Source organism: Centruroides vittatus, unplaced genomic scaffold (assembly GCF_030686945.1).
Source record: "Centruroides vittatus isolate TY-2023 unplaced genomic scaffold, ASM3068694v2 contig_3255, whole genome shotgun sequence".
Lineage (NCBI taxonomy): Eukaryota > Metazoa > Arthropoda > Arachnida > Scorpiones > Buthidae > Centruroides > Centruroides vittatus.
The window spans coordinates 346,265-366,912 of NW_027122088.1; the positions used below are offsets into that span (position 1 = coordinate 346,265).

Below are 20,648 nucleotides of genomic sequence, written 5' to 3' on the forward strand. Positions count from 1 at the left end.
TTCTTTTCTTTTTTCGTAAACGCAAAAATGCTGTACAAACAGCAAAAAAGATATGTGATGTTTATAGTGGGAGTGCTATATCAGAATCAACTGTTAGAAAGTGGTTTGCAAAATTTAAAACGAGTAATTTCAGCCTTGAAGATGCTCCTCGCTCAGGAAGACCTCCTGTTATTGAAGAGGACCAAATCAAAGCATTATTGGATGAAAACCCTCATTACACAAGTCTAGAGATTGCAGACATAGTGAAGTCATCAAACAGTATTGTATTTCAACATCTAAAGAAGCTTGGATACGTGAATCGTTATGACATTTGGATACCTCACGACTTAACGAAAAAAAACTTACTGGATCGCATCTCCATTTGTGATTCTCTTGAAAGACGAAATGAAAATGACCCTTTTCTGAAGCGTTTAGTGACAGGTGATGAAAAGTGGATCATTTATAACAACATCAGCCGAAAACGATCGTGGGGTAAGAAAAATAAATCACCATTAAAAACTCCAAAGGCCGGTCTTCATCCAAAGAAGGTCATGCTCACTGTCTGGTGGGATTGGAAAGGAATCCTGTACTATGAGCTGCTTCCACAGAATCAAACAATTGATTCTGATAAGTATTGTTCCCAATTGGATAAGCTGAACATGGCAATTAAAGAAAAACGTCCGGAACTGGCCAATAGAAAAGGCATTGTGTTTCACCAAGATAATGCCAGACCTCATACGTCTTTACAAACACGCCAAAAATTATTGGAACTAGGCTGGGATGTTTTACCCCACCCCCCTTACTCACCCGACCTTGCCCCGTCGGACTACCATTTGTTCCGTTCTCTACAAAATTCCCTTCATGATAAAAACTTTGATACTTTGGAAGCTTGCAAAAACCACGTGGATCAGTTTTTCGCGGAAAAAACTGGAAAGTTCTACGAAGAGGGTATCATGAAGCTGCCCCATAGATGGCAACACGTCATTAAAAACAATGGCGCATACATAACGGAATAAAAGTATATTTTTAGTATTAAAACAATTTCTTTTATTTCTCTTAAAAATCGCTACGAACTTTTCGAACAACCCAATACTTCTTTTCACTTTGATTTTTTCAGGAGACTAAAACATAAGAAATTTGACATGACAAAACCCACAAATTACCATTTAATCATTATGATTGAATGTGTTATTTGGAATTATTCATTAAAAAAATTATTCCTATTTCTAAGTGAGAACTTTTGCTTTCCAGACTCCACATTGATAAGGCTACTAGCACCTGCATTAATAAATAAGTAAAACTGTGGCAATAAATAATTTAAAACTGGAAAAATAGTTGGCAATTTTAAAAATTTTCCAGATCAACTATTGTAATTTATACATATTATTCTAACCTTTTAGCATGCTCTATTTGCAAATAAAAAATGATTTTTCCTTTATGACAGAAATTTTTGTCTGTTAAATCAAAATTTTGCTGTATAACAAATTATTTTATTTATTATAAAATTTGATGTTAAATTAAACATAGTGTAAAATAGATTTTGTATGTTAATGATATTATTGGCAATTATTTATCCCACCAGTTGCCAAGTGAATAAAAATCACCAAACACTGGTAGTTGGTCACAGATTTGCATCTCCATTAATGGGCTGACCACAAAGTATTCTGGGTTATCTTTACATATTTAACATTTAAATACAGGCCAGTTCCCATTGAAAGTTCTCTCAGATTTCCTCCCTTATCAGATTTGCCACATGTTGCATGAATCTTATTGAATAAAACTAAACTTCTCTATTTAACAATACCTATTTCTATTGCAACATAGTAAGGTTATGCACACAACAAAATATGAAAAAAGAAGAATTGATAAAATGCTGTATAGAGTTATATATTATTTTAAGAAATAAACAATATAAAAATATTTTCTATGCATGTACCTGAAACCAATTAAATCCAGTTTACAGCAACATAATAAATATGTACCCGTATACCTTCCTTACCTTTAAGAAACTTGTCAATGAAGAGTTTGATAAAAATTCATTTTTCTTGTCTTAAATAGAAGTGACTTATTTAAGAAATTAAAATAATTTGCAACATTTGCTGTGAAAATTCATCATGTATAGCAGGGATGGCCGACCGGTCGACCGCAAAGGTTTTGAAAGTAGCCCGCAAAGCTAAAGTTGAACAATTTGCTCTCACTTAAATTAATGTTTAAAATCTTAATTTGATAATTTATTCTTACAACAACATACCCATACTGTTTGTATTTATCCCGATGAACAATGCAAATGAACGTTAACTTAAAATTAATTGTAGTCGCAATGCATGCGCATACAAATGGCAATTGCATAAAATGGCACAAAATCATGTGTCAGACAGTAACATGACAGCCCTGGCTTCAATCCACTTGTTACTCATTGTTTGTGCACTTGAATTTACTTTCAATTTTAGTTTTATTTATTTATTCATACAGCAAACAGAAGCAGGTATGTTAGTTTAGTAATTATTGTTTTAAATGTTATTAATATTTAACCCTATTATTTTAGAATGAATAAACCAAGTACAGGCCAGAAAAAAATAAAAACTTAAATAATTAATAATGATATTAAAATATCTATGAAAAATCCTAAAATTGTTTGCACATATTCATAGTTGCCTGCAGACTATATTTTAAAAGTAGCTTCTAAGGGATAAAAGTTTGGCCACACTGATGTATAGTATAACTCCAAATGCAATGTAGCAAACTACTACTATAAGTATTTAAGTGTGATACTTAAAATTAATTATTCTTCATAAGGATGAAAAAGAGAAAAGACACTAAATAGGTTTAGTGTGCAATATTTCATGTATTACTAGTGACTTATTTCCATTCCCTTTACTAGAGAGAAAGTCAACAGAAGTTCTACTTTTCTATGTTAATTGCCTACAATTCTTTACAACCTACAACATAGATACTGATAAAATTGAAATGATTATAATTAGAACAGAATTATTTTCAATGAATCACTCTTTATCATTTATATATTTTAAGTTAAACATACCTAAATACATATCTTTACATAGGCCTATATATTTAAAACTTACCTAGACTATGAAAAATTTGGGATCACCTTCCTTAATTTATTTTATAAGGTTATAATAGTTTCTGTTCACACTTCTTCTAGAACTACTGCCAATTAATCACATGTACTGTACTCTAATTTTTTAAAAATTTTATGGTTCATATTTCATTTTTGCTGCACTTTCAAAGCTTTATCTTAAATTGCGAGTAACAAAAGCATATGTGTAATTTTCTTTCATTCTTTTGAAGTACGAATGCTTATAGGAAGAGAGTAATAGAAAAGAAAAAAGATCAAAAGAAAAATGAATTATTTTGTCATGCCAAAATATTGATAAAATAAAAAGAAATATAAACAGTCATTTCAACATTATCCATCTTTTAATAACTAAAAACAGATGTTCACACACATGTTCAAAATGTTAACAACTGCTACTTGACAACTGGTTAAACTTAGAAATTAATAAATGCTGCAATACCTAAAAAAATTGCAACAATAATATTTTAAACAAAGTGCAAACATTTTTCCCTGTGTTGAATGGGCATCATTAGGCAATAAACTGTTGAGAAAACACTGACAATAGCCAAATCCATGCATAGGGGAAGGTTGTATGACGTAAGAGGAAAAGTGAAGGGATGGGAAAGGAAGAGCTTATACTTCAGAGAATGACTTCCAGGCAGTGGGGAAGGAATGAATGTTGCAATAGTTTATGGCTGAGTTGTGGCAGGTGGCCATGTAAATTTCCACTTGTTCCAGATGTTTATGGACATATTGTTTAGATGCGTAGATAGCTAAAGCTGTATTGGTTAAACCTTTTTTTGATGGACATTTGATGTTTTTTGAGATGTGAAAGACATATCTCCAATGTACTGTAAGCAGCGGTTGTAGCAATGACCAATGATGGGAATACTGTAGATGCCTGGCAGATGGTACTTGTTGGGTTGATCTTTGGCATTGTGAAGGAGTGAGGTTCTGCTACTTCCTAGAACATTACAATTCTGTTTATAGGGATAAACAAGCAGACCCAGTATTAAATGGATGGACCTTAAATAGGAAAATCCTAGTCAACTAGAGCAATTTGTTAATCCTTAAGAAATTGTTAGAAGCAGGTTCTATCAGGTTAGTAGAACAATATTATATACAACCTGTCACAGTCTCTGAACATAATTAATGCCCAATATGCATTAACTTTGTACATGAGGTAATCTGCCCTCACAAACCAGGGCTGTGCCGTGCTATGATGCAGAGAGGCAGCAGCAACAGGCGGCACCGTAAGGGGGCGGCATTTCGAAGACTTGCATCATACCGAGAAAATCTACTACACAGCCCTGTCATAAACACCCATGATATCTCCTCTCCGGTAAATAGGTTATTTAAGGATATAATCAAGTTCCATCAACTTATTGACCAATCTAATCCTTAGAAGGGTGCTTTTACGATAAAACCCCATTCTGTTGTATCTTATTTTCATGTAAGTTATTAATATGCTTAAATTTTTCACATTTCTGCATTTCAAAATGTATTAGAATCTATAATTGTGTAAAGCTTTTTGATCTGATGCAGTCTAATAATGATCAACATTATTTTTCCAAACTTCACTTTTTCAACACCAGAATGTAATCTATTGTGTATCCCAAACCCTGGAATTTAATCTTTTGTTATTGATGTAATTGTACACCGGTAACAGACTTTGAGGTACATAATAGATATTTTTCCAAATTTCAGCTGATGCTATTTTCAGAGTAGAGTGGAAACATTTCTAAATAGAAAAATCTCTTTTAGTAACCTGAACTAAGCATTTATTCTCTCTGTATGTGTGTTTGTATATATAATGAGAAAACAAAATGCTAGTTCAACATATCAAAAAAGATTTTTTATTATATAAATATATAGTTTTTGGCTGTTGTATAGATTACTCCTGGTGGAATTTCAGTATATATCTGAACTGAGGGGACCAAGACAAGTTCAATGGTACCCTACTTTTGGACCGGAGACAAAAAATAACAAAGTTATCATATTTAGGATTTGCCTTTCACAATGAATTCTACACAATTTTAGTTTTCCATGGTAATATATTTAATCCAATTTGGCATGAACTTGCAGCCTTGAATATTGATTGAGCAGAAATAAAGATTTTCTATTAGCCTAACTAGGGACAGTCACCTCCCGAAGGGACAGGTTTTTTGGACAAGCCGCGAAAGCAGCACATAGTACTAGCTGACTGCAAGCGTGTCGATGGCTGACGCCTTAGGCTCCAAGGTTGAGGAGCACGGGGATGTGTGAAAAGAACTTACTCCAAATGCAGATGATCAGTGTACCCGTGGATCAACATCTGCCTCTGTTGAAGGTGAGTGTACAATCTGTTTTCTTGGTCTTTTACGTGGGCAGTTTTCTTTAGTCTTTGCCAATGTGTCTTTAGAATATATGGTCAGCTTGCCGGACTGCCTGTTAAACACGCGATAGGCTTAGAAGAGAGAGCAACGCAACTCCCGATTGCAATGTAAGTTGCTAAAGTTTGATTATCAATAAACATGATGTGATAATAAAATACTTTTTTAATAGGGACAATATGTATAAAAAATCAGAAAGCACCACCTAGTGAAAAACTCTAAAATGACAAAATGCATTGTGAAAGGCAAGACCCCTAAGGTTAATTTTACCTATGGTTGCGAACATGGCGGCTCATCTCTGAAACAGTGGGGATGCACGTTCTAACCTAACCTAACCTATTCTAATAATTTGGTTGGCAATAATTATGTAATTTATTAGAATAGGTTAGGTTAGAACATGCATCCCCACTGTTTCAGAGACGAGCCGCCATGTTTGCTACCATAGGTAACATTAACCAATCTGAAATATAACTTTGTTATTTTTTGTCTCCAGTCCAAAAGTAGGGTACCATTGAACTTGTCTTGGTCCCCTCAGTTCAGATATATACTCAAAGTCCTGAAATTCACTGGGACAACCTGAAATTCACCTGGGACAATTCCTGAAATTCACTGGGACAGTAATCTATACAACATCCTAGTTTTTTTACTAAAAGTTAAATGAAATTAATGGATGATCAAATGAAAAGACTACTTAATAGTAGTAGTAGATTTGACAATATTATGAGCCAGCTACCCACTATGTATTGCAAGAAACAAATCTTGATCTTTCTACTACAAATTCAAAGGATAGCATTTCTAACACCTTGCTGGCATTGCCAAGCTTACTCCTCAAAAGTTCACCCATACAATAACAACCAAATAATTAAAAATTATTATTTTATATTTTCAAATCTCTATAAATCAAAATATAAATGTGTTAACATTCAGACACCAAAATATGTCATACGTTAAGATAAATTTCAGAATTTAATAACATTTTTATAGTTGTATATCATAAAAAATGTTACATTATATTTAATTTAATCAATTTCATTTATATATTTAGTTGCCTCAGTTAAATTCAACTACAGAATATGATATTTAAAAATTATGGCCATTACTTTTCACGAATTGTATTATTTTCAGTAAAACATAATTCACATACCAAACTCTTCATTACTCCAAAAATCTGGTTATTTGCTTGAAATATAAAACCAATGTTACTGACAAGTAAAACATCTTATAACTGGCTTAAAGGGCTTAATGTTTCGTTTAACATGACTAAAATACCTGTACGTGACGTCAGACACCGCATCTTTCTCAAACAAAACGTCAACCACGTGTTCGTCGCCCTTACCTTTTTGTGATGAGCATCGATCCAATATACATTCGGTTTCCTATGCCTTACGATACCGCATTTAGTAACAATTACTTTATCCGATTCTCTTCTTAATCCCGGACCAAGAATCGTGTTTCTTAACTCGTCATTTTCGGATACGTCGAACAAAACATCACCCGGAATAACAACATCACCGTCCATTACTGATCGTTAAACAGGCCTTCTCGCTCGAGAAGGTGGCGCCCTCTTAATTTCAAGCATATTAACTTAAATTTATTTAGTATTATTTTATTTTTTAAATAATAATATAAAATAATTTCTTAGAATTTAACAAGTAATAATATTATTGATAATAAAAATTATTTAAGAAATTAAAATATTAATTTTAGGATTCTTTAATAACCATTCCTTCCGTCTTCCGTGTTGTGATTATCAAAGATTTTTTCGGGGCAAGCGCAAACGATTTAATCTGTCTACGTGACATGGGATTAAAAAATAAGAAAACATTCTCTTGAAATTATACAATATTTTTTTTATTTTTACAATTTCGCTTTTAAAATACTGTATTGAATTAAGTTGATTAGATATATTTTAAATATTTTTCTTAAAATATGCATCATTTTAAGCCAGAGAGTAAGTAATGATACTTAAAACCTCAATTAGATTTTTTTCAAATGAATAATTTAAAAGCTAAAAATGTCCTCAATTCATATATTTTATAATATTTAAGTCTAATCAGAATCAGATCTAATTTCACTAAAAGAAAAAAACATTTCTTTGAATCATTATCACGCGAAAATCAAAATTTCGCAATTGTTTAACAACTTAAAACCTATTTCATGTCGTCGCTCCCAATTTTAAATTACAGAATAAAAAATAAAAATTTCTTTTCTTTCTGTTTACATTTTAAACTAAAGTTCTAGTAATTTTTCCTTTTTATAATTACAGCATTTGGAGATAAATCAGTTCTAATTATTTACGTCAATCTAGCTAGAGTATATTAGATCTTAGATTTAAAAAATACGGTAAAAGTATATAAAAAAGAACAGACTAATCATCCTATTAATTATTTTCTTGAAGAAAGAAAATAAAAAAAAATTAAGGGTTGAAAATTAAAAAAGATGATACTCTGGTAAAATCAAAGTAACAATCTATGTTACTACAAAAGGTATTGAAGTTATCCATCTTTTTATCAACTTAAATGACTTATCCAAAAGAGGGAGAAAAATAAAAACAACGATAAATTATTCACCTGAATAATCGATTTTTACCTGCATTTAACTCTTAAATACATATTAAAACAATTAAATTAATTATATACATGAATATAAATATATATATATATATATATATATAAAATAAATGTATTTAGAAGGATAGTTGAGTATAATAAATTACGAATTCTAAAATGGCTGACATGTTTCGGAAGAAGAGTATTGAGAAAGAGAAAAGTCTTAAGTTAATGAAGTTAAAAAGACGAAACAGTAAATTTATTTCTTCTCTTCTTTCTTTTCTTTCCTTTTTTTTCTTGTTTCCCCCTTTTCTCTTTCTCTTAGAACTAAACGGAAAAATCGAAAAATCGAGAAATGAAGCCATCTTGAAAAATGAAGGGTTCTTTCTAAACTACAGGTGTGAATTTCTATTCTAGAGCTTTCTTTCTTTTGGGAAATGACTAACTGACGATATTTTGGCTCTAAGCCAAAATCTTTCCCTTACCAAAAAAAAAATCAAATAAAATAAAATAAGAAAAAAGGAAAGAAAAAATTGGGGAGGGGGTGAGTCAAGAACGATAGAAAATGAAAAGGAAGACCAGATTGGTTCAATTTAATAAGTAACAAAAATGAAGAAATCTGTCGATAACAGTTGCATCTATAACTAGTCATTACTTAAATATAATTTTTATTTATTTTTTCCTCCCCAAAATATATAATATTTTAATAAATCATAAAATATAAAAGAAAAATTTTTTAATTTCATTTTTCTTTAATTATTTAAGCTAATATATTTTTTGACATTCTTTTTTTAAATCGCAATTTTTATATTATATTCTACATTATACATTTTGTTAAAATTTAATAGCTGTTTACCGAATAAATTTTTTAAATATTTTAATACAGTCATCCCCATAACATGGTCATCTCTAAACGGCGGCCATTTTTTCGGGAACGTTTAACAAAATTGCATACAAAATAACCTCCCAATAACGACTACTTTTTTAGTGTTCCCGTCAGTATCCGTTATTCACAGGTTTTACTGTATTAACATTATTTATTTGTTTTTGTTTTTGCTCTTTAAGTAAATCAATTTACTAAAACGTGGGCGCTGTTGTTGCAGTGAGTTGTGATTGGTCGTTACAAATATAAATACGCAATATTTCTTTACCTGTAACGAATTACATGTTCACTTTTTTTTAAATTTATATTTAAATTAATTTAATTAATTATTTTTTAAAATGTTTGAATCTATACATCCAATCAAATGATCTTAATTTATTGAGGCATGGCATTATCCATTACGGAATTTAAATGAAAGTGGTAATTGGTTAATAAATTATTGTATTTAAATTTACTAAAAATATTTGAAAGATTTTATAAAATTTATTTAATGTAAACTTTTTAAACTTAATTTTTTTTTCTTTTAATATTTAAAATTTTTATTAACCAATCACTAGTTAATATAAATTTGAAATATACAATTGAATTATAAACGTAATTTAATTAATCTATTTAAATTATAATTTATCACGATTATAGATAATAAACTGTTGGTGATTAGTTAATAAATAATGAATAATTTTAAAATGATTTAAATTAAAATATATATATATATATATATATATATATATATATATATTAATTTAATTGATTGGTTAATGCGACATTTTTTGAATTCAAACCAACCAATTAACGATGATCATCAAAATCGGGCGTTATTGAGACGTTTTTTTCGAATTTAAATCAACCAATAGAGATTATAATATCGGTATTTCAATTATAGGACGGGATTTACGCCATATGGGACGTGTAATTCTTTAATAAAAATAGGAAAATTCAAATAAATACCAGAATTATTAAACAGTTGATCACCAGATTTTTTGTTTTTATTTGTACACTTGTCAAAAAACGTACAATACCATTATAACAGGACTGGTACTTAAAGTATCTCATATCAAACACTCCCTGCTAGGAGAATACATGAGATAACAATTGGAAATAACGATTTTTTTTTCTTCTCTGACTGAAAAAATCAACATTCACCACTGGACTGTGAAGATTAAAACATACTAACAAACGCGATGCTGTGTTCTGAAGGGGGCTGAAGGGATTGGTATGTGTTAGGATGGGGAAATGGGGTTATTAAGGAGAAGTTGTGGCCTCACAAACTATATGGCACATGAAACATTAACAGGATGATTCTGGAAGAATACGTTGGCCAACCCATGTCACCGATTTCTTAAGTGTATCTTGACCCATTGATTGATCAGGAGGCTCATTGCCACTTGATTCGCTGCTGCCACTCCCGAGGGCGACTGAAATAGAGGGATACATCACATTATTTTACTATTAATTGTCTTAACCATTTTTATTATCTTAAAGAGTTAGAGTAAATGGGTGGAACTAGATCTGAAACTTTCATGTTCTTGATTACTTTGAATTGTTTATGACAAGTTACTAATAATTTATATGTGCTAGATTCCCAAGATTTCATATGTTCCAATTTTCGGGCATGTTTGCAAGCGCTATATATGATCCATAAATAGGACAGTGTGCAGTTTTATATCATATTCAAGGAATAATCATGGAAAAATCTGTGCTAGAAATTAGTATAAATTAAATTCCCTCGATGTATCGAAATGTTTTCATATACATTTACTTCTCTTTAAATTTTTCGACACTATATCTGACTCTATTAATTTGCTTTAAACCTCGAGAGTTTTCTAAGCTAATCAATTAGAATGATTAGATTATAGACAATATTTTTGTTTATTATTTTCTTCCAACTGTACTCAAAGTTGTACAAATATTCAAAATTAAAAGGCAGTTCGATACTCGTAAAGCAGACAAAGTTAATTCCCATTAGCACTTAGTTTATTCTCGTTTCAAGTATCGGATTTCGATTAATTTTCTTTTAATTTATGGTCCTATTATAAAAATATCGATATCATCTTCTACTCCTGGTAATCCTTATTATAAAATACAACTTGGGAATATCGTATTTTGCGTTTCGCTTAACTAAAACGATGAATAAACCGAATAATCGAATTTTATATCAATTTTTTTTTTTTTTTACCCTTTCTTTATAAATAATTCTTTTGATAACATATTAAAAATATATACTTGTTTACATATCTAACAAGTAACTTACCTCTTTTGGCTGGCCAAATTTCTAACAGAAAAGCGAAGACTTCAATGGTCTTTCGAAGATTTATAACTGGAGCACCCGTCTCGGTATGACACATAACGACAGGTCCGAAACATTGTGACAGATTTTGAGGATTCATCTTATTTCGATCGCTGTGGGTTGTCACTAGTTTCAAATGATCCATCAGAAAGAGCACCGTGCACTACAAAATCAAAAAAATTGGACATATTCTCCTTAATGAATTAATTTCTCGTTTTGCTGTAATGTATATACATACATACCGTATAAAAATGCATTTAAATTTAACATTGTAGTAATTTATTAATTAAGAATCTTTTCTATTGTAGATAATTTTAATTATTTTCCATTTTCACACCCTGATAAGCTCGGGAATTTACCTCTAAGGCTACTAAACTATCCATTGTTATTCTAATAACTTAAATTAGCTTTGGAATACTTTAAGATTTTCAAAATTCTCTTTAGCTTAAACATGAATAACGGATATATTATGATCTTGAATATTGAAAATTTTAAGAAAAATAATTTATATATTTTCCAAATTCAAAATAATAAAAAATAAAAAAATCTCTTTACAATATATAAATATGTCAGTGAAATTACTAATAATATAAAATATTACAGATAAATTTTACTGTGTTATGGCTCATAACGATTATATATTATTATTATTATTGTTATTATGATTAATAATATTTATATTTTAATATGGAATAATTTTCGAGGCGAAGAAAATTTTACAGAATTTATAAAAAGTCATAAATTAGCTTTCGTTTAGATATTATACAAACTTTTAAATATACAAAACGATTCTGCATTGATTCACAGGAGAATTTTATAGAAACATTTTAAGAAAAATCATTAACATTTAAAATATTTTAAAAAATTGAACAAAGTTATAAAGACGCGTTTTTATGCGATGGACACGGTTTATAAATATTTTAAATTGTTTTATAATTTAAACAATATCTAAAAACAAGAAAAATTGAGATTATTTCCCGGGAAAACTCTATAATATTTTTTTTTGAGCAACTTTATGAAAAAGTTTGACCAATAAAAAAATGGAGTTTATTAATAAACAAAACGAGAAATTTCGATATTAAAATATAATTTCAATCAGGCTTACCCGATTTACTTTGGGCAAACAGTCGAGGATACTGAACATTAATTTGGCATTGCCTTCAGGATCGTCTGGTAAACAGACGGATAAACCATCGACTAACATGTCAAATAAACCTTTGGTAAAAAGGGGTTCTGGCAATTCGCGAAGATAATCTTTTAATAAACCTGAAAAAAGAAGTAGAGAAAAAATGAAAAAAATGAATAGATATTAAAAATTTAATAATTCGTATTAAATTTTAATTATAAATATATTTTTTTAAACATAAAAAACAATTGATTTAACTTTATTTAAAATTTCTCGAAAAACGATTCAATTATGTAATGATTCAGTTTTTGGTTCTGTCCGATAGGGGTACGGAAATTTTGGAAAGTTGCCAGGCATTGATTTGGTCACGTGACGGGACGAGTGGTAACCTGAAGCAGCCGCGATTTTTTTCTTTATTTTTACTTTTCTTATGTGTGTGTGTATATATATATATATATATATATTATATATATATATATATATATATATATATATATAAACCACCTACCGGAAAGAGAAGTGTTTCCCTGTGTTAATTTTTTACAATAATGTTTATTTTTTTCATTACAAAAGAGTCTAATAAAACTATTTTTAAGGCCATAAAATAAAATATTAAAGAAAAGTAAACCAATAAAATACTATTTTTAGGGTTTAAGGAGTAATCTTTGAGCTAAATACGTGTCTGGTTTAAAATCTTAGGGATTTTTTTTCCTTCAAGTATAATTGATTATTCTTTAGAAATTTCGAATTATTCGCTTTTCGAGTTATTCCTGTTCTTCGGGTTTAATGAACTGTTAACGTTAAGTTTCTTCTTTTTCTCAAAAATATATCAGAATTTTTTCGCTCTAGAAAATATTACAATGAATTTTTACTGGTATTAATCTTTCATGATGATGATGATAAGCGATATTTTATGTCGATTTATTTCTTGTCTGGCGTTTTTTCCCTACGTTATAGTATCAATAAGATTTCGCTTATTATACAAATTCCCTATCGAAAAAACTCTTGCATTAAGGAATTGCAAATTGCATAATGATGAAAATTTGTAGCAAGGTAATAAATTTACTGATAAATAATCGTGGAAATTTTTAAGTATATCGGTTTTGTGATTTTCGATTTTATTTCATTTTAAAACTATATTTATATATTAAAGGGCGCGGGTGTTTGGCACACACGATTCCGATGAATGTTTAATAGTAACTTACTGGTCACGACGTTAATATCGGGAACGTGTTCGGCAGAAAGGTCAACCAAAACTGCATTCCGTTCGAAGCCATCACGTAGAATCTTCTTCCTGACAGCAGATCCACACAGTCGATATATACCGACGATATCGAGCCCTCTTTTTTCCACTTCTTCTACACATCTCTTGATAATGAGTGGTACACCGAAACCCGAATTTTCTCTTAATATTATCGTTTCTAAATCGATGCCAAATACACCTGTATCAGTTAAAGGCGGTATACGTTGAAATGTCTGTCGTGGATCACGATAACGTAACTTGAGGTAGAGAGTACCACGGGGTTCGAGTCTCAGCGCTAAACTGTGTACCGGAGATTCTCTTAAAAGTGTTAGAAGATGAATTGTGCCTTTATAGCACAGTTTGTGTCTATATTGCGGATCCCAGCTGTACAACAAAAATGCTATTTCACTGTTGTCTACTAAATCCAATTCGAACATTTCGTCCCAATCGAAGCTGTGTTCGCCAGGTCTAACACCTGTCCTGGCTTTATGTACTCGATCGCATTCGATCACACAATATAAATCTCGAAAATGATCGCTGTGACTCGTAGGCCGGAGTCCTCGTCCCCCTAAAAGATGAACCCATAGAAGACCACTAAAACCGTCTGTTCGAAGTACGGCTTCGCTATCTTTCTCGGGTTTATATTTAAAAAACTCTCTAGGATTTAAAGTTAGTAGATGAAGTCTGTCTTCCGGTGCCAACGGGGTGGGATGTGGAACTTGCCTCCAGAATTCCAAGGGGTAAGAGTGGGTTAGAGGGTCTGTAGGAATTCTTAGAAGAGATCTGCGTGGAAGAAAATCTGTCGTGTATGCTGAGCGTTGTTCCTCCTGCAAAAGAGATTAGAAAAATCAATTTTGAGTGAATGTACTCTAAGCTATTATAACATAAAAATAGCTAAATATGGAATCAAAATCGATTGCTGACTTAATTAGAACATTCTTTCGATCCGGATTTGCTAAGATTAAAATTGTGAATATTTAACCGGCTTTAATTTTCTAGGAACCAAACATCTTTTAAACAAAATCGGATCTCTTCTTATCATAATTATGTCTAGATGGTGTCAAACATGAACTTTACACTATTCCATAATAACTAAATAAGTTAGAAATACATGTTTAACAGCAAGGAGATCAAGTTAAGTATAACTTTTTAAACAAATTTAGTAAATTGTTAAGGGTTTGATGACACAACCGCATCAAAAGTTTATTGTTTCAATTAATGTTTAATAGATTAATGGAGAATTTCCAAAAAACATTTTTTCCTCCTTCCAAAACTTAATCCACTCACTCGAAAACGAATGAATATTCAAGAGAGATTACTTCATTTTCGAAATTAATCCCAGTAAAAGAATAAAACAATTAATCCTTTAAATTCAGGCATTTGCTTGTAACAAATTCTTGTTAATGATTAAAACAACTCATAGCAAATCTATGCTATTGTGTGAACCTCTCACCTTTCTCAGCGTGTCCAACAAACTTTCGGCGCTGTGGGCAATACGAGGAAGGTGCCGAATTCCCTTCCCTCTTCTTACACGATCGTATATTGCTGATGTAGAAGGTGTTCGGCTCAACCAGGAACGATATTCCATCGAAGTAAATACATTTGGTGATGTGCCGTGTAGACCTGAACGGAATATAAAAAACGTTTCATAGGAAGGAAAAAATCGTTTGGGGGTTTGAATAAGGAAATCGGCATTAATTCTTGCTAAATATGTAAAAATAACTCTGAAAAGTAACGAATTCTATCGGTTTTCTAATAGGAACGAATTTTGGCACGTTGCCAAAAAATCTGCCATCAACTAAATTGGCTAAAGAATGACCTTACTTTACTGTATCTGCTAGGAACATTATATGTAGCATCACACGTATATATATTCCAGCTTACTATATATAAATATAAATAAATATATCCATATATTATGCTGGAAATTAAAGCATAAACACTCACCTCCTCCTCTTCTAACAGATTTAGATAATGGAAGCTCTGGAGCGGATACGGCACCATCACTATCTTCTTGCGAATCGTAAGGCAGGGTCGTCTTCTCGAACCTGACTGACTGCCTATGTCTACGATCCTGAACAGAAGCACGTGGCAGTGAGTTGCTCCGACCGTGACTATATCTCCTGGGTGGTGCAGCCCTACCGAGACTTCTCTGTCTCGTCAGGAAGTAGTCTTTGGCACCACCCGATTGCACTTCGGTATCGGAAGCGCTTTCGATTACCGATCGGCGACGAAGGATGCCAACGTGTTGAGGAACATCTTCGTATCGCCTTACCCTCCCACGGTGTTGCATAGATAAAGGGCCCCTAAAAGTGGGTCGGAGAGTGCGAGACGTATACCTATCGTAAGTTTCATCCCCCAGGCTGGGTATTCTCTGCTCGCTTTCAGTGCGTAGCAGACGGGATCTTCTGAGAGATGAACTGTATTCGTCCCAGTAACGATGTCTGGCAGTGGTGCTGCGTTCTGGTCTCTGGTATATAAGGGAGTGCGACGGGTACCTGGTCCTTCTGGCTTCAGTGGATGGGTGCCGAGTCGGGGGGCCGTAAAATGTGTGCACCTGTTCGGCTAGGCTCTCGAGCGTCTTTGGATAGCGTGGATGCGTTTTGGGTTGCGCTGTTACCACTGAGGGCGGTGGATGGATTTTTCCCATCCTTCTTGTCCACATTTGTTCATCCAAACGGGTTTCTGGCAGTTTAGCTATGCGATGACCACGTGGTTGTGAATTATAATAAAGATCCTCGTGGCACACCGGATGAGGTTCTGTACCAACCAGCGAAACAGCCACAGCTGGGATGTCGGCCGGAAGTCCTTTAGTGCGTGCCCTGATTAGTGCACCGTTTTCACTATTACTGTTCATGTCGTCCATGATATCTTCCTGGACTTCTTTCTTCATAACCACTATGGGAGGTCTCACTTCCAAAGCACTTTTGCGAGCAGCAGCAGCGGCGGATGCTTTGCCACAGATTCTCGAACGAATGGTCAATACTAGCCTTCTAGGTATCGACATGATGATTACCACATCGTCTAAACTCATTCTTCTAACATCAACGAGATTAACAGCTAAGATTTCATCACCCACTTTTAATAATCCACTATTATAAACGGCACTTTCCAGTGCAATGCGTGATATGAATACTCCTTCGTTACAACGGATTCCATCACCTTCTCGTATATATAAACCGAGGGTCTGTCCTGGTCTTTTGATTATCTCAACAAACTGTACTATGTGTGTGCTATCGGCTGCACATAGATACTTTTTACAAGCTTCAGCTCCTGCTCGACCCAGTGTGCATGGGTCGAGAAGTCTTATGATCATTTCACCTCGCTTCTCAACAGCTTCCAAGTGAGCAGCCGTTGTAGCATCAAAGTCATTCTCCACAGCCTCTATCTGACGAAAGATTTCATTCGAAATACCGCTAACTTTACGAAAATCACTCTGAATCACCATCTCTGGCATATGACCATGTGCAATTCGACTACGAGAGGGTCCTGCTCTTCTTGCGCTCCCTTCAGCAAATGCCTGAGATTCCACGGCTTCCCTTGATTCCTAAAGTAAAAACATTACAAAAAATAAACTTTCAATGTTCATTTACATGTAAAATAACTTGAATTTTGTTCAAGTTGCCTTTTTAAGAAACTTTTTAAGCTTAAAATAAAGAATTTCACTAAGGATCTCAACTCGAGAGCCTGAGGTCCCACTCTTTGAAACTTTTATACGTATTTCTACGAGAATATTTTATATCAAACAACTTTTTAGAATTGTTTCATGTAAAATATCATAAGAAGTGAATTTTAGCAACATTGAAATATATTATTTTTTGTAATTTTCCTCACAAACATAAGAGATCATTCGATAAATTCTCCATTGGAGCATAAGATGAATTCCAAAATTACAAGGAAATTTTCAAATTTTTCAATAAATACTTTTAATTTTTGACCAAACACAACATAAAATAAAACAATATTAAATTATATACATTTAATATACCACTTATTTACTTTTCCCAGCAAAATTTATCGAAAAATTCAATAAATTTCTTAAAGAAAACACCGTGCTACTGTAAAATTCTGGCATCATCCTAGCTTAATAAAACAGCACATGGGCCAATTTAAAATCTTATAAAATGCAAGAACATTCATACTTTAAAATTTCTTAAAAAGGCACAATAAACTTTAAGATTCTACATCATTTCTCTTACATCTCATTAAAATCGTAGCTACGTTATGATGTCAATTTTTGGTATATTTCTTTTTTATTATAATAATAATTAATAATATTATTATTATTTTAAAGAAAGAGTGTATATAATTTTGCGAACATAATAGTTTTTAAACTAATATCTATATAAATTATGAAACAGAAATTTATTTTACCTTTTTGCGCCCACAGCAAAGCATGGTAGAATTAATTATGTGCTTCACCTTTTTTGGCAGACGCGGTGGTTGGGCAAGCGAGGTCATGTGTGCAGAATTATGGCGTCTGTTTTACATCAGATAGGTCACCTGAATATGTAAATGAAGTAAAACTATGCTGAAGAAGAATTATGTAAGGATGACTGATGAAACATAGACTGACCGCTCTCAAACATTGATCAAAACGTTGCACGATCGACCATACATCAAATATTAAAAATAACCCGAGAAAATTTATTAATAATATATTATTTTTAAGATGAAAATGCACAGGTTTTTTTAATAAATTCGGTCCCTTCTTTCTTTCTTTTTATATTTAATATAATTTTTTTTTTCTTCTAGTGGTTAAAAAATTAAAATCTCTATGCAAGCGGGAATATGAGAAGATGCAAAAGAATCACAGAGAGAGATGAGAGAAGATGCAGAAATGATTTGCACATGGGGAAGAAATGAAATCGTGCAATGATTTGACAAGAAAATACGGAGTGTGGCAAAGATGTTGTTAAAATAAGGCTATGTAGAAGGCTGAAAGTTTAGTGGAGGGAAAAGGCAAAAAGTATGCTAAGTAATGACGAAAAATATGCAAGAGAAAGGCTGAAATTATGCAAAAAATGGGAATAAACAGATAGATAGTATGAAGGAGATTCTACAGAAGCGAAATTATGCACAGGAGAGCAAGAAAATTGAGAATAAAATTTTGAAAAGGTGAAATGCATACAAAATGAGGAGGAAAGCACGCAAAAGATAGAAAACGGTGTGCAAAGAAAATTGAAAAAAAGGGTGTATGTTGAAAAGGTGAAAACAGGGAAAAGTAATGCATCTAAAATATAGAAAGCTGTCGAAAAATAATATAAGTAAAAGAGAAATTAAATAAAATATAAAAAACAATTGCGATGCAGCAGGTATGAATACAGCACCGTCTAATAATATTGATGTCTCCGTACGTACGCGAAGACTATGCTGTTTGGAGTGACCTAGTTACAGTATAACCGGGGACTGCAGCAGTCTAGACACAGAAAACCATATAGATATGCTGCAATCTGAAAAATAACATCGTCGCGTGTTTTACCAGCATATTCCGTGGTGCGGTTGGCTTATATGAACTTTGCTCACGATACAGCGTTTATTGGGAAGAGGAGACATCGCGATAACTCGACCACTTATTACTCTATATATCATCCAATTGGAGCTAGCGTATAGGTTAAAAAAACGAATAGTTACTCACCTAAAGTGTGGATAGTATCCACACATGCCGGATAACCAACATGAATTAGTTTTCATCTTTACTCATATGCTTGCTCGCTCTCTCGACTTTACTACCATCAATCACCACCCAAAAAGGCAGTATAAGGCCACTCTGTGAATGTTGTGCGTTTCATTTACTAAACCATTTGCCAGCGTCAAGGGAAGCATTAGAATATCAGGCAGGTCCAAACATGAGAGAAACCTACGTCTGTGACATGGCAGTCACTCCGTTGTCTGCTACTCTTCTCCGCGGAGCGTACACCCACGCTACGTCATCTGCTAAGTATTTTCTTCTACTGCCTCGTACAATCGGTTGCATTAATTCCTTGTACGAAAATCGGGCATTCGTTTTCGTCAGATAGAGCGGAGGAATATAAACTGAGCCGTTTAAATTACTTCCTCACTCGGACGTCTTTAACCCGGACATACACCCACGTTAAGACACAAAGACACACACACACACACACACTAGGAAAAGTGAAGGAGAAAAAAAAATCCCACCTACAGCTTGCCCTCTACCCTCTACATAATCCAACCCACCTTCTGTAGTAATGGAATCACCACTTATCGATCGCTGTGATGTCAGTGTATCGCGGAGGAAGAGAGAGAATAACTTGTAAAATATATTTGTGTGTGTATGTGAGAGAGAGTGAGTGTGTGTGGAAGCCGGTACGAGATGGACAAATTAAAAACGGATTTTTGTGGACATCCCGACTAATTTCAATACCATCAATTTGTATAATTTTAAAACGTTTCGACACGTGTAGCCTACAGTATAAACCGATTTCTCTATATTAAAATAGGTTAAGGAGGGAAACTTTCGATAATTTCTTTAGCACTTTAGTCGGAGACGTTGAAGATAAATCTGATCGGTGGACATTGGCTGGGGGCTGAGATACGACAAGCATACGTTCATCGATTTTCTTAACACCGAAGTCAGCTAAAGGCTGATAGAGGCCAATAACCTAGCACCCATGTCATGTTTTATCCCAACTGTTACGAGAAAGCTTCCCTTTTTAATCCCTTACACACTATTTACTCTTCCTCATTCCCTCACTAATTGCTACACATCCTCTTCCTAGTCTAGACCGATTTATAAGCAAAATTTCATCACAGTAACGAGCGTTTAGTACACTACTGATAACGTTTTTAGTTTTATCCGTTATTAATAAAATAATTGCTATTGTGATAGGTTAAGTATAATTAATTTCTGCTGCCGTAAACGTCTTATCTGTGACAAGTCGATACCGTGAAAGTATTAGAAGTAAAAAATCGAATCAGTGCCGCATCTAGGATCAATAAAATATGGGGCGGAGATGGTCTTGGTAGAGAGATTGTACCAAGCTGGACTAAGGGCTCGCATGCTCCCTCTGATGGAAAGAAATGCGTTTAAAAAACCCTAAAGAGTTATTAATGTTATAACTGTATTCGCGCTCCGGTTATTAATTAAAATACGAAAAACGCCTGTAAAGCTC

The 20,648-nt window shown here is 32.7% G+C and overlaps 2 protein-coding genes and 1 long non-coding RNA gene across 5 annotated transcripts in view; 1 reads left to right on the forward strand and 2 right to left on the reverse strand.

Moving 5' to 3' along the window:
* The window catches only part of Rrp40 (exosome complex component Rrp40), a 59,138-nt gene extending 52,146 nt beyond the window's left edge, over positions 1-6,992 (reverse strand). The window contains exon 1 of the mRNA XM_067268396.1: positions 6,764-6,992. Within this exon, the coding sequence (XP_067124497.1) occupies positions 6,764-6,946 (183 nt within the window). The 5' untranslated portion in view covers positions 6,947-6,992. The remainder of the gene's footprint in view (positions 1-6,763) is intronic.
* LOC136973655 (uncharacterized) lies at positions 5,107-11,207 on the forward strand. Of its 2 annotated transcripts, none has more exons than XR_010880524.1 (3): positions 5,107-5,384; positions 5,457-5,537; positions 11,139-11,207. It is a non-coding gene; the product is annotated as an uncharacterized lncRNA (long non-coding RNA). The 2 variants fall into 2 exon arrangements; XR_010880525.1 differs by lacking the exon at positions 11,139-11,207 and adding an exon at positions 5,600-5,619.
* Positions 9,683-20,648, reverse strand: LOC136973649 (rho GTPase-activating protein 100F-like). 2 transcript variants are annotated; one of them, XM_067268392.1, is made up of 8 exons: positions 19,154-20,648; positions 17,890-18,018; positions 15,463-17,062; positions 14,969-15,138; positions 13,478-14,342; positions 12,252-12,412; positions 11,111-11,309; positions 9,683-10,274 (listed from the first exon to the last, which is right to left on the reverse strand). In XM_067268392.1, the coding sequence occupies exons 2-8, from the start codon at positions 17,974-17,976 to the stop codon at positions 10,147-10,149; spliced, it is 3,210 nt and encodes a 1,069-aa protein (XP_067124493.1). In that variant the 5' UTR covers positions 17,977-18,018; positions 19,154-20,648; the 3' UTR covers positions 9,683-10,146. The 2 variants fall into 2 exon arrangements, with proteins under 2 accessions (XP_067124493.1, XP_067124494.1); XM_067268393.1 differs by lacking the exon at positions 17,890-18,018.

Coding starts and splice junctions, on each gene's coding strand:
- LOC136973649 (XM_067268392.1), bottom strand. CDS start 17,976: ATGACCTCGCTTGCCCAACCACCGCGTCTGCCAAAAAAGGTGAAGCAC. Junction 15,139..15,462: donor ATCTGTTAGAAGAGGAGGAG/GTGAGTGTTTAT, acceptor TATTCCGTTCAG/GTCTACACGGCACATCACCA. Junction 10,275..11,110: donor AATTTGGCCAGCCAAAAGAG/GTAAGTTACTTG, acceptor CCTCTATTTCAG/TCGCCCTCGGGAGTGGCAGC.